Source organism: Esox lucius, chromosome 17 (assembly GCF_011004845.1).
Source record: "Esox lucius isolate fEsoLuc1 chromosome 17, fEsoLuc1.pri, whole genome shotgun sequence".
Classification (NCBI taxonomy): domain Eukaryota; kingdom Metazoa; phylum Chordata; class Actinopteri; order Esociformes; family Esocidae; genus Esox; species Esox lucius.
In genome coordinates, this window is record NC_047585.1 from 26,417,452 (window position 1) to 26,434,319 (window position 16,868).

Genomic DNA, 16,868 nt, shown 5'->3' on the forward strand with positions numbered 1-16,868 from the left:
ACCACAGGACGAATCACAGCAAGACGACATTGTAGTAAAAACATTTTTATTTTTCTCCATTATAGTGAAAGGCTTTTACGAAGCAGTAGTACAGTACCAATTTGTGAGCCGCCTTTGTAGAGCACGTATTGCCACTGCTATGTGAAGCCTCAGTCACCGCAAGGTCACCAGCCACCACAGCTCAATAGTGGCCGTCCATGTTACACAAAAACACTTTCAAGAGAGGTAAGGGGTCAGGTCAGCACCCGTCTCTTCAAGTCTGACTGTCGCTGCTCAGCACCCAGTCGGCGCTGAGGCAGTGGGATGATTACAGGTGATTATTGAGTATTGTGGTTGACCTCTGTGGTTAAGCTCAGTGCACAGTGGCTGCCACTGGATGTATCAGTACTATGACTGCTTTTCAACACAGGTACAGTAAAAACAATCAACAATCACCACACAAATATGTAGAATATATGATACAGTAAGGCGGCAACAACAACAACAACAACAAATGATCAAAATGTAGCTTCTTTTTTTTTTTTATGTGCATCTCTGACCGGGTGCTGATTTCCATTCCGTAGCACCAGTGTGGTAGTGATTTTATAGCACCAGTTATGTGATAGTCATCAATGTTCTGTTGAGTACGAAATAATATATGTATTTATACATACACACGTTCTACTGATCCCACTTGGCATGATGTATAACTCTGAGAGATGAGGAGAGGGGAAAAGTCCCTAGAAAAGTAGAGAAAATAAAAATAGGAGTTCTTTGGTATCAAAGATTATGTGGAATATAGTGAAAGATGAAACAGGAAAAGGGCTGCGTTAGAGGGGCGGGATGTGGACCCCAGAGGGGGCAGTACTTGGGCTGGTGTTCTCTCTGTGTCCCATGTCCTCAACAGCCACCACAGCTCTTCCCACAGCTGCTCCCCAGCACCCCACACTGGCCACTCACTGCCGCTACGCCACAACGAGAAAACTGGTCACGGCACATGTCAGCTACAGGCAGACAGAGAGAGAGAATGAAGGAACGATGAGAGAGGAAAAGATACTTGTTTGCGCCTCCACAGAAATGTACTGTGCATGAGTGTGATCAACGTGTATGAAGAGAGGAAAACCTGAGCATGTTTTAGCAGGTACCACTCATTTCTGCCTCAGGTTAGATTTAGAGAATGGGGTTTAATGTAAGTTTAGGCATAAATGTTAAAATTTAGGGCTTGGGGATAGGGAATGTGGAGATGCTCATTTTCCGGTCCCCAGAAGGACGGAAAAACTAATGTGTGTGTGAATTGTAAACAAGAAATTTGGCCAACCACGTATGCTAACCTCACCTCTTAGAAGCTCTTCGTGAGCACACACGGTCCTGACACACACCTCCTTGTTGATCAAATACACCCTTCGTAAGCTGAGGTGAGAGGAACAGGGTTATAGTTTGACACTGAACATTAAGAATTCACTGCCCACACTAACATGGTAAAAACTTTCAAATTCAGTAGCCTACCTGTAAAAACAGAGGCTATTCAGGCACTGTTTGCATGGCTTGTGAACAGAGTAAAGTCTGGTGCAGGGGTACTGCTCCTCCCGGCAATCTACACAACAGAAAACAAGTGAGCCAGGTAAGGCCATACACACAACCTCCACACAACCTCCACACAACCTCCTGGATATCACAATATCAGACCCTCCCTCTTTCTCTCGACCCGTGTTTCTTACCCAGAGGGCCCGGTTCTGTGGGTTCTGTCTCTGGCTCTGGAACACAAACCCAGAACTCACTTCAGTGGAATAGTTATAACAGTTCTAAAATAGAACAGGCCAGAGTGGAAGATAAAACATGTCGATTGGTAGGTAAAGCATTCTGAATAATACAGCACCTTTTCCAAGAAAGTTGGGACGCTGCGTAAAATGTAAATACAGACTGCCATGATGTGCAAATCATACAAACCCCTATATTCAGTTGAGCATAGTATGAAGACAACATGTCAATTGTTGAAACTGAGACATTTTGTTGTTTCTTGAAAAATATATCCCCACTGAATTTGATGCCAGCAACATGTTGGGACAAGTTGAGACAGAGGCAAGAAAAGACTAGCAAAGTTGTGTAATGCTAAAAAACTAAACCTGGCAAAAAATTGCAACTAATTAGGTCAATTGGCAATAGATCAGTAACATGATTGGATATTAATAGATATTTACAGAAAGGATGGGTCTGTCAAAAGTGAGAATGGAGAGGGCTTCATCACTTTTTGAAAGACTGCATAGGCAATAGTGCAACAATTGCAGAATAACGCTTCTCAACATACAATTGCATGAGGGTACATAATATCATTAAAGGATTCAGAGAATCTGCATTAAAAACAGACATGATTCTGTAGTAGAAACATACATAAACAAGATCCAGAACCGCTGTCGACCATCTGGCTTATTATCAGCACACAGTTCAAAAGCCAGCACCTATGATGGTATGGGGGTGCATTAGCGCACATGGCATGGGTGACTTGCACATCTGTGAAGGCACCATTAATGCTGAACAATATATACAGGTTTTGGAGCAACATAAGCTGCCATCCAGAAGATGTCTTTTTCAGACAAGGCCTTTCTTATTTCAGCAAGACATTGCCAAACCACATTCTACACATATTACAACATAGTGGCTCCATAGTAAAAGAGTCGGGGTGCTAAACTGGCCTGCCTGCAGTCCAGACCTGTCATCCATTGAAAACAGTTGACACATTATGAAACCAAAAATACGACAAAGAAGACCCCAAACTGTTGAGCAGCTGAAATCTTATATCAAGCAAACATGGGAATACATTTCAGTTTCACAATTACAGCAATTGGTCTCCTCAGTTCCCAAACGCTTACAGAGTATTGTTAAAAGAAGAGGAGATGCAACACAGTGGTAAACATGCTCCTGTCCCAACTTTTTAGAAACGGGTTGTATTTTTCCAAAAACAATACAATTTCTCTGTTTCAACATCTGATATGTTGTCGTTGTATTATTTTCAATTAAATACAGGAATAAATTATTTGCACATCATTGCATTCTGTTTTTTTTTGCATTTTACACAGCGTCCCAACTTCTTTGGAAACAGGCTTGTATATAATTAATGTCCAATAGCATATAATACTTGTTAAATAGTTGATAATATATGTTGAATGGTTGATAATACATATTTACTAATAGTACATGTAGAATAGAATAGAATACTTGTTAAATAGTAGATCATGTTGAATAATAGATAAAATACATGTTGTAAAGTAAAACATACATGGTGTAAAACAAATATTATACGGTCAATAGCAGATAACAAATGTGTAATAGTAGATAACAGAAAGACACAAAGTGTAGATAATGAGAGGTAGGTGTACATACCAGAAGGACCTGGATGTTCAGACCCAGGGAATGGTCGGGGACCCTGTAACAGAACCTGCTGCTGAACTTCCGCCTCTGAGCAGGAGAGAGATGTCCAGCACATCATCAAAGGTCTTTCCACATTTGTTCATCAAACGCAACAATACCACCAAAATAACATAGGTAACAAGCTCGATGAGTATCTTACCAGGGAAATAATCAGGGCCATAGTCCTCTGTGAAAAAATGAACCAAGGTACAGATGAGACATGCACTGTTTACACTGACTGGTAAAATATTGTGACAACTGCACAACAAACAGACAATTCAAAAGTCAACATGATACACCCTCGGGCGAGTAGACAAAAGACACAACATAATGACCAGATGTACAGACATCCAGTACTGAATTGCGGTGTGTTTGTACATGAGGACTGACAGTGTAGTGATAATGTAGATGAACTCACCCAGGAAAGGAAAGGGTTCTTGGTAGAGTGGAGGCTGGGCTAGTAGGAGGACTGTTAAGGCGGAGTTGGGCAAAAGGATTAGGCAAAGGTGCAGGAAACGTCTGTTTTGGTGGTGTTCAATACAACCAAACAGTATGGCACAGCATCAGTGGAGTGTACAGCAGAGTCTTGTTTGTTACGTGTTACGTGACCAGTGTGACTAACCTGGCATGGAGAGTAGCAGAAGGACTCTCATGGTCGCTCTGTGTGGAGGTAGAATGACACTGTGAATGAGACCTTAAAGATGTTTAGTGGGTTACTGCTCCCATGTGATATGGAGACACACATCCGTTACATGGGGTTTGTTATTGTCATAAATGTAGTTCTTTGTCTTTCGTAGACTACCAACTGAGACAGCCTTTTATCCATTGTCCTTTTGTCTTTTCCTTTCCATCTCTATATGGTCTAGCCTCACATCTTCCCCCTCTTTTTACCGTGGGCCTACTTCTCTTCCTCCTTAACTCTCTCCTTCACTGCCCTCCCCAGGCCCCAGAAAGTCAGAGGAAAGGGAAAACTTTGACAGCAAGAATGTAGCACGTCTGTCTTTCTTAACAATCCCTCTGTTTTTCTCCTTTTCTCATTTCTACTGAGAAACGCTCTACAGCAGACAGAGCAGGGACTAAATTCCTGGAAAAGAACCTCTGAGCCCCTCAACCCCACCCTCTCCCCCTCTCCCCCTCTCCCTGTCTCCCCCTCTTCTCCACGTTTCTCATTTCCCCTCTGTCGCCCTCTCTTGTCATTTCCCTGAACCCATCCCCCTCTCACCCCTCTCTCTCCCTCTTTCCTTCTCTCTCTCTCCCATCTCTCTCTGTCTCCCCATCCTCTCTCTCTCTCCCACTCTCTCTCCACCCGCTGTCCCTCCCTCTCTCTAATAAGCAGAGAGCTGGCCAGGTTGAGTTTGTACAGTATGACCACTGCATGCTAAGCCAAAAAGACAGACAGATTGAGAGAACGAGTGAATAAGGGGCATTCGTGAAGAGGGGAAGGGGACTGTATTCTCAGTGAATAGCAGTACTTGAAATCAGACTCCACTTCAATTCTTATTACAGCTCTTAAGTAAATTACACATTTTAATGGTAAAGTTTGTAACAACATATAAACTGCAAAAACTGTTGTTCAGCTGGGAACATTTGGCACCAAGAACAGTTTCTCTAACTAAACTGCCTTTAAGTGACTGTGCAGACCACAATATTTGGCCACTTTCCTAGTGAAATTAGTATATGATCCCCCTTCTGCTTAACTGTAAGGCACACAATTAGACAATCCAATGTATATGAACTGAGTGTTATCATGTAATCTTTGTTGTGTGTTTGTGTGTATGTTTCAGCGTCATCACACATCATTCTATGAGGAGTGGCGGAATGTGGACTACATGTGCATTACTCTTGGCTGTAGGGAAATGTACATGTTAAGCATGAGTCAACATGTAAGTGTATGAGTGTAAAATGAAAGTATATGTCACCTTTGTGTGTGTGCGTGTGTCTGTGAGTGTGCTCAGACATTCCTCTTGTGCATCACAGTGGCTATCGGAAACCATATGTTTTCACAGCACACATCTGGGAGCTATTACTCCCCCCTGCTCAAACTCATTTCATTCCCCTCCTCTCCAGCCCTCACTGACCCCCTCCCCCAAAGCATGGGGACTTGGGGAAAACGTCACCATGAAAGGGGAGAGACCCATCTCTTCATCCATACTCCTATTCCTGCTAAATATACTTAAACAATTGTTTGTTTTCAAGCACACAGTAAAATATATGCATATATATATATATCCACCTCTCCCCTGCTTTTGTCTCCTGTCACTCCTTTTTTCTAACACCCCTTAAACAGCCTTCATTGTTTTTTTTCTTTCCTTTTCTTTCGTTTTATTTATATTGGCCTGCCCCTCTCCATTGTATTGTCATTGCCCCAAGCTATAACCCCACCCCCCTGGAGTGCAGATTACCTCCTCTCCACACCAATGGACACGCTCAAGTCAATTTATAACGATCTGCACACAAAGTAGACCATTCTGAAAATAATTCCAAATATTAAAATACCTATTGAACAAGCCCAGTCGTTTCGTGAATTGCAAAGAAAATATATAAAGATTATGCAGTTGACAGGTCAACACAGCTTGCATTGACCATGCAAGCATTATACTTGGAGAGTTTGCATGATTGTATAAACTTTTACTGGTCATTTCCAATAACACTAATTGAGAAATAATTCCTCATAATATTTTAAAATTAATAACGCTCCCCGGTCTGAAAAATGCAAAAGAAAATCCAACACTAGCTTAATCCTCCCTTGACCTTTGATTAATATTTCAAACTAATAAAGCGAACATAATTAACAAGACACTTTCATGCTGTTTTGACAATTATTTCATATTTAGATATATTCCTTTAAACAATTTCCATGAATTTCTAGTTCTTACCTATCTTTATTTTTCTTTGCTCCGGCGATCTACAAGTCTCATGAGTCCGAATTCTGCACGGTCTGACCGAACGACACATTGCAGCGCCCCGCCTTCGAGCCCCCTCTCCCCGCCTCTGTCAGTCGCATCGCCGACCCCCACCGACCACAGACAGTGTAACTGACTATAGCCTACGTAAACCTCTTTCAGGATGGATGAACAGCTCAGTTTGAAAGCAGTATTATGTCTACAATGATAATCTCAAGAGTCATAAACTTTAGCGTTTGACTGTTTGGCTGTACATTGTCAATGCAACAAAAGGAAAGGGGATGTTTGTCAGTTTATACACAAGATCCTACAGAGATTTGGCTTCTGCATTTAAACAAACCCCCCGAATTGGAGCGGTATGATATAACTTTTGGCCATGTCTTTGATTAACAAATTTGTAAAAAAACAACTGTGTGGTTGTCTGGCTTCATTAATTTGTATTTCCCATGTGCAGTATATGGATAATATACGCTGCGGGTACCATTACCCAGAGAGACTTAACTTGCTGTCAATTAACCTGTATTTATAAGGTAGCCCAGTCTTAGTTGATTTATCCACACTAATTTTGTTTTGTTTTTTACCAATGAGATACGAATATAAAATAAAGATAATACAGTTGAAACGCATCTCTTTGAAAACTTGGCTATATTCAGTTTCTCATTTAACTGGACCTACTTTTGTGCTCCCCTTTCGCAATGGTGCGTTTTGCAAAACACATGGGAGTTTTTGTCGTAGAGGTGTGTTCTCTGCAATTTGCCCACTAAATTTAAACCTGGGAAGAGAAAGTGGAGGCCATTCAACTTCTAAGTTTGGGTCAAAATTGGTTATCACCCACTAAATGCAGTCGATAATGTAATGTCAAACAATAACAGACGGGGCTTTAACCTGTAACCGTGATATTGGCTACACTCCGGTAGTATATGACAATTCGGGAATACTTCTCTCTGGGTTCTTTTGAATCATGTTTGTGATTGGTGTTTTATTTGAATGCAGGCTTTTCCTGAGATATCAACAACAGTATTTTGAGATGCAAATACTCCAGCAGATATGAGATCCAGGCTTTATAGGAGAGTTCAAAAGATCCCTAAACCTACAAATATTCTAATGCTGTACATGATTCCTCAGGACCCATTTCCCCAACGTGGTGCTAAAGGACATATCTACAACGGAATTGTATAGGACAGGACAGAGAGCACACTCGACCACAGCAGGCATACTAACCAGGGATACACAACGGCAGACATTAAAGTGTTAATATTTATTACACATTGAAATGAAAACTCCCATTAAATAATGCAGGTATACTGGTATGATGGAAGAGCTGCAGTTCATATACACGTTATACATGTCTGTTAACCTACCAGACTCTAAACTCAAACCCACCCACATTCACACACTGACCAAACAACGGGCATTAACTACGGAATACACCATCGTTCTAGTTAAATCATCAGGCCATGTCTCACAAACTTAGACAGGGTTCTACAGTTCACCAATTTCCACAGGAATTGTGTGCCACCTGGATTTTTTTTATTCTAGTGCACTAGTTTGTGGGCTAAAATATTTGTTTTGGGCCACCAACACACAAGTAACCATGTTTTGCCAGTAAAGGGAAGTGTAGAGCTCTGTTAATACGTGTCCACACATTTGTTCTTAATCTTTGTGGGGATAGGTATCCTAACCACCTAAACATTTTCCCTTATTCCCTAGCCTTAAACTTAACCTAGACATAACACAACCTTAAATGGTCATACCTAAACCTGAAAGTAACCCCAATTTAAACACTATGCCCAATAGCAAGTTTTTTTCTCTAAACCTAATCCCCTAAGCAAAAAAAAGTTCCCATGTGGTGACTGACCAAAACTCTGTATGGAACATTATTTCTGATTGCTCTATTTTTATGGGGATATCTGGTACCCACAAGTACACAAATTGAGAATGCGGGCGCGCACACACACACACACAGGACCATGCCCATTTCCCCTTGAATGTCCCCTATCAGTCAGTGGTGTTGGAGTGTGTAGGTGTTGAGGTTGGCAGGTGTGCAGGCCAAGCAGACCTCTATTAGGGCTTGTTAATTACAGTATAATTTAAGGAGCTGAATGCCACCAGAGATCAAGCAGCAGCTCTTTTCTCCTTGTACATTGCCATCATCTTCTTTATCTCCGCAATCGCCAGTCCTGGATTCAGACCCTGCGAGAGTAGAAGAGATTTGATGAATGACTGGATCGGTTCCTGTGTAGCTCACTTGGTAAGAGCACGGGCAGGACAGTACAAATAAAGAATGTTAAAATATGCACTCGCTACTGCTAAATCATTTGTAACAGTGACTAGAACAGGGAAGCTGACTGCTGGTATGGTACCTTGGGGCAGGTCCTAGTGCAGTTCATGATGGTGTGACAGCGGTAGAGTGAGAAGGGATCCTGCAGCTGGGAAAGACGCTCTTCCGTGAACTCGTCCCGTGAGTCGATCATCCAGCGGTAGGCCTGGAGGTGGAGGACAGAGGTGAGCCCAGGAACAGTCCAGGGTGCAGACGCAAATTCCCTCGTCAGTCTGCCTTTGGACTGCCCTCGAACATATCACACAAAGTTAAACTAAACATGGGTACTATACTATAAAAGCAGAGACCTGCATCAGAACAGCAGGTCCCAGGTACTTGTCTCCGTTCCACCAGTAGCTGGGGCAGCTCGTGCTGCAGCACGCGCACAGGATGCATTCATACAAGCCATCCTGCCAGAGGAAGACACGCCAGTAAGAACATCACCAGAAGACACTTCAACAGATGGACACGGTGGCGGCAGTCTGCTCAACCATCTTAATTCTGCCTATTGCTGTTGAACCAGGAGTGATGTACCAGTTTTTGTCTGTCCTCCACAGTCTGATGATACTGCTCCTTCCCCTCATTGGTCTCATCCTTCTTCTTCAGGTAGGGCTCGATTGACTTATACTGAGCATAGAAATTACTCATGTCCTGCAACCAAAACCATCAACCATCTTACAGCAATTTCAGTGTAAGACTGCCAAATAAAAATAATAATCCAGGCAGCTTGTGAAGAGTGGAATTGAACAATACTCACAGGGACCAGATCCTTGACCACATACATGTGCGGTAGGGGGTAGATTTTGGTCACCTTACTGGTGTTGGTGTCAATCTTGTTCAGACAGGCCAGGGTGTTGCCTCCATTGATGTTCATTGCACATGATCCACAGATACCTGCATCACAGCAAACACAAAATACACATTCTTAATCACCTTTTTATTTGTATTATGTTTTATTAGGTTAAAGAAGGAACAGACATGTTTTATTTATATTTTCTGGACAAGAGTATATGTATTCGAGGATAATCAGGCATTCAACTAAGAAGCTCTGGTAGCATAAACCTCTGGGCCACCTGTTCTTAATTCCATCCTGGACACACTTTCTCACCTTTAGGCTGTCCAAATGCCCTGAGGCAACATAAGAGTACACCAAGCCTTAAGAACACAAGAAGTATTTCTTGCACTCTAAAAGGTTTTTTTGTGATTTACCACTAAAATCATTCCAACAATTTATGTTTACCTTGGAAAGGCAGGCAAGTGGCCTTGCTGCAGGTAAATGCACTTACTCGACTCAGGGGAAAAGCTAAGACAGACTACCCCACCAAGCCACTCACACATATATTAGGTATATCTAGAAAGTGAAATCTTCACCCACATCCGAATAGTAAAATTCATCATTTGAAGGCTTTAAATATGGGCTGATTTACAATTTCCTAAAGTGGAAAAAGTGCTAAACCTACAGCGTGACTGCTCTGACAGCCATCCTACATTTTCCCAGGTGATTATTCCACCTTGACCCTAATCTAAAGTCCCTCCCCATGCCTGTTACAATTTTTCTGGATAAGGCAAAATGTCTGTTCCTCAGTGCTTGTCATCAAGTTTTGCCTACAATGATCCCAAGATAAATGTATTGATGCTAGACCACTCCCCTGTGCTTCTAGGCTAACTAGCCAGTTATGCTAGTTAGCGGGATAAACAGTTGGCTATATTGCTGGTTAATGCACACAACTGTTTGAGAACTAGAGAAATTGTGTTTAAATGAGTTATATCCACAGTGTCGGTTTACTTTTGGCTCAATTCGCTATTGCAGCTGTAAATTAGAAAACTAGTAAGCCATTGGCTGGGCCTTGCGGTGCTAATGTTAAAAGCTTCTCACAGTAAATTCATATATTTGTATGCTGGAAGACACCCAAAGTTTGGATACATAGTATAGCAGCCATATATTGCATGTGCAATTTACAGAGAGAAAAAAGTGACAATGTATTTTTCAGCTCTGATTGTACCTATGCATCCGTATTCCCAAGAATCCCTATAACCTCCACTTCCTAGTAACTTACCCTCTCTGCACGATCGACGGAAAGTTAGAGTGCCATCCATCTCATTCTTGATCTTGATGAGGGCGTCTAATATCATGGGGCCACAACTGCAGAGAGTAGAGAAGCAGATAGATAAAATGTTTGTTTCCCAAGACACACAGCTGTAATCTGACTATTTATAACAAAATAACAGTTATAAAATCATCACATGGGACAGCCAGAAGAGGACTGGCCACCCCTAGAGTCTGACTGCCCTCTGGGTTCCCCCCTTGGTTCCAACCCTACTAGGGAGTTGGTCCTAGCCTTCTTGTTGTCACTCGCTCTTTCCGGGTTTTAGGCCCGGTGTCTAGGTTTTTCCGGGTTTTAGGCCCGGTGTCTAGGTTTTTCCGGGTTTTAGGCCCGGTGTCTAGGTTTTTCCGGGTTTTAGGCCCGGTGTCTAGGTTTTTCCGGGTTTTAGGCCCGGTGTCTAGGTTTTTCCGGGTTTTAGGCCCGGTGTCTAGGTTTTTCCGGGTTTTAGGCCCGGTGTCTAGGTTTGACTGACTGAGATGTTGCGTGCCATGTCACAAGAATTTCATTGTTCAGAATGACACGTTATTTGGTGCACTTGACAAATAAAAGACTTGGACTTCTACTGATCCATGTCATTACACCAAGGTATTTTGGTTCCCATTAATGAACAAACACAAACAGGCATGGGAACAGATGGACAGCGAGAGGTAGGAGGACTGAGAACCGGTCTAGAGTGTCTGGGTTTTCCTTCCTCATTCAACATGGAGGGTTCTAATTCTACCCTCTCAAACCCAGGTCTGCCACTTGTTTTGATCATTCATTTCGATTCACTTCGGTGACACCTAGACTTCCTGGGGTCTGACACATTACAGGGAAACAAAACCTTTCAGATGTCTTTAACTAAAATAGTAACATGCAGCTATTACATACTACAAAACACTTCAAGTAAATAATGTTTAGCAGAACTGTTAGTATACTGTTATGGAAGAAAAAGTATTTAAGTCATTAAATAGTCAAACATTTAAAAGTACAGCTTATGTAACAATGGCTTTGGAAAAAAACTGATTTAATAAAGTCTCCTACAAAGGTTCTATCCATGTACTTAGTCGTCAGATTCTTCTGAAAAACTGTGCCCAGCTCTAAACACATTTCTGAATTCCTTATTGGATTGGGGTCAAATACAGCCATGATAGCTACCTCATGCTCACATATTAGTCAATATGTAAGTCGGTATCAATTATGCTCCAAGTTAAACAGCTTTATTTCAAGGAAAATGGGAACCTTCTAACTGAAGTGCCAGAGCATTGCCATCTGTGAAAAAGAAATTCTGAAAGGTCATCAAACACAGATTTCCAAGTGTGAACCACATGTAACACCCTAAAGCACCAACTTTCCGGCCTGAAAGCACTTATGTCTGACCTCATTCTTTTCCAATGTTGTCTTGAAAGCACTGTTCTTTTTGTCTAATTTGGTATGTTTAGAAATACTGCTCCAAACTATCTTTGGCTGCTCTTTACAGTCCTCACAGACATTCTCGCTTGGTGAGTAACCTGCCCATAATTGCACTTCAGTTGTGGGTGTGGAAGCATAGAAAGCTTTATTTGTGAACAGTGAACTTACTGTATATGAATGTATACCAACAGTGAAAGAGCTGTTCTGGTGTAATGCCTAAGAACACCAGTGTACTTGGGCAATGGAGCAGTGTTTGAACTAAGGCTATGGTGAGTTATATTCTCTTCGCAATAGACAGCTTGGTCACTATAGACTGAACATAAATAACATCAATTCAATGACTCCTTGTTCCAATAACATAATGGAAGTGATCAATAAATAGGGCAGGCTGTACTCACGTGTTGAGATCAATCTCAAAGGTTTGCATGCGAGGCTTGTCCCCAACCGTGTCTGGATCCCAGCGGTACACCTGAAACTTCTTGATTTTGGGCTGTGTGGCTGTGGCTGCTGCTGTCTGGGCATACCGGACCGCCTGGTGGTAACAAGACAGAGAGAGTGTGGAAGACTGCTTCTCCTAGGTCTGGTATAACAAACAATATTTTGGTAAAGTACTGAAAATGTGTTATCATAATAGATAACAATCAATATTCCTGGTTTGAAGAGAGAGGTACCGTTTGAAAGTTAATGGATTCAGTTCTGCGTTTGGTTCTAATTAAATTATTGCACCTTCAGAAATTAAGTATAATAATGTATTTCATGACAGTTAATTAAAACAAAAATATTGAAACTACTCTATAAGCTACACCTTTCCCCTGGTCACGGGAGAAAATGGCTAAGAACAAGCTTTTTACAATGAAGTTTTACAATGAATGTGTTTTTGTTTAAGAAAATAAGCATGTTTGCCTTTTTTGGCAGACAGGGTAATTCTGAACTAATTGTGTCTCCAGCTGTTGATAATACACATTTGGCAGATGTAGATGAAGCCTCCATGAGCTTGTTAGACAGATGTAATAGACTATAATGTTAATATTTCAAGCAAGCTGATTTGCAAATTGTATAATCTATTTACTTAAATTGTCTACTGAAGTTTGCTCAGCACTTAAAATACCTGTTCTGTTATCATCACCTCTTTTCGACATAGTGTCAGGGATGGGTCGAATAGGATGAAAGCAGATAGCAGGAAAGTAATTATTTTAACAAGTATACTATGTAATTTTTCTCAAGAAGTTAAGATATACTTTGTAAGAAGTAAGTTGGTTTTGAAATATATTTGACCTGAGTTTTAACCAAAAAAATCATAGACAGGACAAAAAAGTTTTAACTGCCAATTTAGGGGCAAGAAAGATATTGTGGTTAAAAAAAGGGAGATTATCTGTGAAGCTCACTAGCTGTAAGAAGACCTTGATCTCTGGCTCTTACAATAATAGCAATAAAAAGTGCCACCACAACCTACCCACAAGCCAACATTACCCACTCAGCTCTGCCTTACACCTGAATTCCTTTGACATCACTGAAGTAAAAATCTCCTAAAAACCTAGGAGAACCACTATTTGTTTAAAAAGCTTTATCACATGTGACAGCGTTTCCCACATCTAATGGGCCAAGAATATACAGATACAATTTCCTGATTTCCATACAGGACCATTTAGAAGTTTAATTATGGTTTGCATTTTTATTTTATTTATTTATTTTTATTGTACCCACTGTTAGAACAAAATGGTCTGACATATGGAGGTAGATAAACCGATGAATTTGCTTTGAGCTATGTCTCTTTTGTATCACACTCAATCCTGTGATCGGTCGAGTAAGCAGGCTTCATGGCTTATGTATTATGACAATCCGATAGTGCCTTGGCAATTGCAAGCCTGCACTTGCAATTAACTCTCAAAAAGTGTAAACTGTACCTTTAAGGATGGAGTTTAGTACTCCTACAACAGGCTACAGATCACATAGCTACTTTGTTTTCTTAATAGAACGATAGGTATTAACTCATTCAGAATTAAAGTGGCACGGTTTAAAATCCTGCCTCTAAACAATAATAGGACTAGTCTCCTCGTCTTCCCTTATCGAACGAGGCCGGAATAGTATTAGCAAGTCTGGGTAATTTAGGGTTGGAAGAATAATACTGCGACTGTCTAAAGCCAGTATACAAGTCAATGGAAACTCATAAGTATTATATTATATAGGTAATATCACAGGCACTAGGATACATTTTGTATAGAACGATTATCCGAAACATTAACTGCAGGTGTCTAGTCCTCATTTTAGCTTTTGTTTATGCTACTACAGTAGCACAGTAAAAATCGTACATATATTGCCCCGCTATTTCTGTGAACCACATCACAACGTCCAATAGACACAACAAGCAATTTAGCAAGAAAAACAACTACAAGCTAGAAAAAATCAGAAATCACTGAGTTAGTTACCTACAATTTTGACACTGAATATGCTAGGTAGCTACCACTGACGTAACGCGTTAAGTAACACCTTCAATAAGCTTACTGACAAGCGCATCGCTGACTAAGACAACCCGCATTTGTTTCTCCGGCAATCGTACAAAATGGACATTCTTACCACTATTCCAGCGGAAGAACGGTATGCCATTGCGGTACAGCGACCCAAGGACGAAAAACAAATCACCGACATCTTGAATATAAAGTTTCTCTGACCTCCCGGTGTCTGCTATCCCAGAGTGCACTGCAATATTTCGTAAGCAGAACCTAAAGCAAACATTGGTATCCCAGAATGCACTGCAGTATTTCGTAAGACCAGGGCAAAGATCGTTTAGAACAAAGATCCACGATGCAACGCCATTATTATGTAGTCCGGGCGGGAACACTCCAGTCATTTTATTACCCCCGCCACAGGGAGGTGTCTCCACCTTATATTGTGCCCCAGCTAGACATCCTTATGGTTAATGTTTCTTTCGTAATGCCCTTTGGGGTAGAGGGTACAAACAGACCAATCCCCTTCTACTCGCACCACTAGGTTTAATGTATAGCAATCCTCCAATGTAATGTCTACGTTTATGAAAGAACAAGTAACTATTCCCCAAACTCTAGGGAAGCTAGAGGACATGATGGTATGAACACGATGATATGAGAGCCAAATTATAAAATGTAGCCAGGACACCCAGATTAACACCTCTACTCTTACAATAAGTGCCATGGTATCTTTGGTGTACGCAGAGAGTATGGACACTATTTAATATTCCATCCGAAAGATGGCACCCTGGGGTACCTTTAGGAAAGTCTTAGCTCTGATAAGAGGTTCCTAAGACTAATCTGGTTATTGGAGGATGGCTGATCTGCATGCTGGACCCATATTTAGATAAATCTTGCACGTGCCGTGCTTTGGTGCCAGATGACTGTTATGTACCGAGCAGAACTTCATTGGATTTCCTTCGGTTTCTCAAGAAAGTGATCTCCAAGTACTGTTCATCAAATGCAGACAGCTTCTGTAAATTTAAATATATTATATTTAAAATTTCTTCCTGACATTTCTTCTAACCATATCTATGAACCTCTGGACAACTTAGGGAATTATTGTGTTCATTAGAGAGAAAATAAACACTTAATATCCAAATAAAAAGTTAAAAAATATCAAATTGCCTAAATCTTTTGCACATTAAACTTTACATGAACAACTGTATTGATGTTCAAAAGAATCACTAACCCAACAAGTGGAGTATGCTCCTTTCACTGCCATGTCCATAACGTTTACCAAATGACTACTTACGCATACTTAAGGAAAATAAATAATCATCAATCAATTGATCCGGGGTCATAAATCACACGGGTTCGTAAAAGAAACCTCTGCAAATCCAAGATGGAGGGAGGCTCTCTCAAATGTTATATCTTGTGATTTTTGATTGATAATGTAGACACATTTATATAAATAGTCTTTTGTTATCATTAGAATTGCTTGGGAAAACATAGAACCTTCCCAGAAATAACTTTTCAAATACTCACAGGTAAGAAACAATGTAGGAAAACTTCCTCCTGCATTTGAAGATGCTAGACTTCTCGGTTTGATGGGTGCTTCAACATGTGCCCTAAAAAAACGTGTATTGTCCATTTGAAGATTTGGACAATTCACTTTCAACAGAGACTATTATGGCAAGTTAGAAGGTGGAACTACATTCTGAAATCTCCTTAGCAGGTTTGGAGAATAGCCTGAAATACCATACCATCTTCTTCCGCTTATCCGGGGCCGGGTCGCGGGGGCAGCAGTCTAAGCAGGGATGCCCAGACTTCCCTCTCCCCAGACACTTCCTCCAGCTCTTCCGGGGGGACACCGAGGCGTTCCCAGGCCAGCCGGGAGACATAGTCCCTCCAGCGTGTCCTAGGTCTTCCCCGGGGTCTCCTCCCGGTGGGACGGGACCGGAACACCTTCCCAGGAAGGCGTTCCGGAGGCATCCGAAACAGATGCCCAAGCCACCTCAGCTGACCCCTCTCATTTCGGCCGCCTGTATCCGGGATCTTGTCCTTTCGGTCATGACCCAAAGCTCATGACCATAGGTCAGAGTAGGAACGTAGATTGACCGGTAAATCGAGAGCTTCGCCTTGCGGCTCAGCTCTTTCTTCACCACGACAGACCGATACATCAACCGCATTACTGCAGAAGCTGCACCGATCCGTCTGTCAATCTCCCGTTCCTTCCTTCCCTCACTCGTGAACAGGACCCCTAGATACTTAAACTCCTCCACTTGAGGCAGGCACTCTCCACCAACCTGAAGTGGGCAAGCCACCCTTTTCCGACTGA

General features: G+C 41.6%; 2 protein-coding genes across 4 annotated transcripts; both read right to left on the reverse strand.

Annotated features, from left to right (window-relative positions):
• Window positions 1-29: 29 nt before the first annotated feature.
• On the reverse strand, window positions 30-6,353 carry mfap2 (microfibril associated protein 2). Of its 3 annotated transcripts, none has more exons than XM_010903624.3 (9): window positions 6,261-6,353; window positions 4,007-4,044; window positions 3,803-3,853; window positions 3,545-3,571; window positions 3,358-3,432; window positions 1,698-1,733; window positions 1,486-1,573; window positions 1,316-1,389; window positions 30-983 (listed from the first exon to the last, which is right to left on the reverse strand). In XM_010903624.3, exons 2-9 carry the CDS (start codon window positions 4,035-4,037, stop codon window positions 880-882), a joined length of 486 nt encoding a protein of 161 aa, XP_010901926.1. In that variant the 5' UTR covers window positions 4,038-4,044; window positions 6,261-6,353; the 3' UTR covers window positions 30-879. The 3 variants fall into 3 exon arrangements, with proteins under 3 accessions (XP_010901926.1, XP_010901925.1, XP_010901924.1); XM_010903623.3 differs by having other exon boundaries at window positions 4,007-4,065; XM_010903622.3 differs by having other exon boundaries at window positions 4,007-4,078.
• A 1,173-nt stretch (window positions 6,354-7,526) lies between these two features.
• Window positions 7,527-14,821, reverse strand: sdhb (succinate dehydrogenase complex, subunit B, iron sulfur (Ip)). Its single transcript, XM_010881456.5, has 8 exons — window positions 14,679-14,821; window positions 12,503-12,636; window positions 10,665-10,750; window positions 9,365-9,501; window positions 9,142-9,258; window positions 8,916-9,017; window positions 8,651-8,773; window positions 7,527-8,480 (listed from the first exon to the last, which is right to left on the reverse strand). Exons 1-8 carry the CDS (start codon window positions 14,748-14,750, stop codon window positions 8,403-8,405), a joined length of 849 nt encoding a protein of 282 aa, XP_010879758.1. The 5' UTR covers window positions 14,751-14,821; the 3' UTR covers window positions 7,527-8,402.
• Between the last annotated feature and the right edge of the window lie 2,047 nt (window positions 14,822-16,868).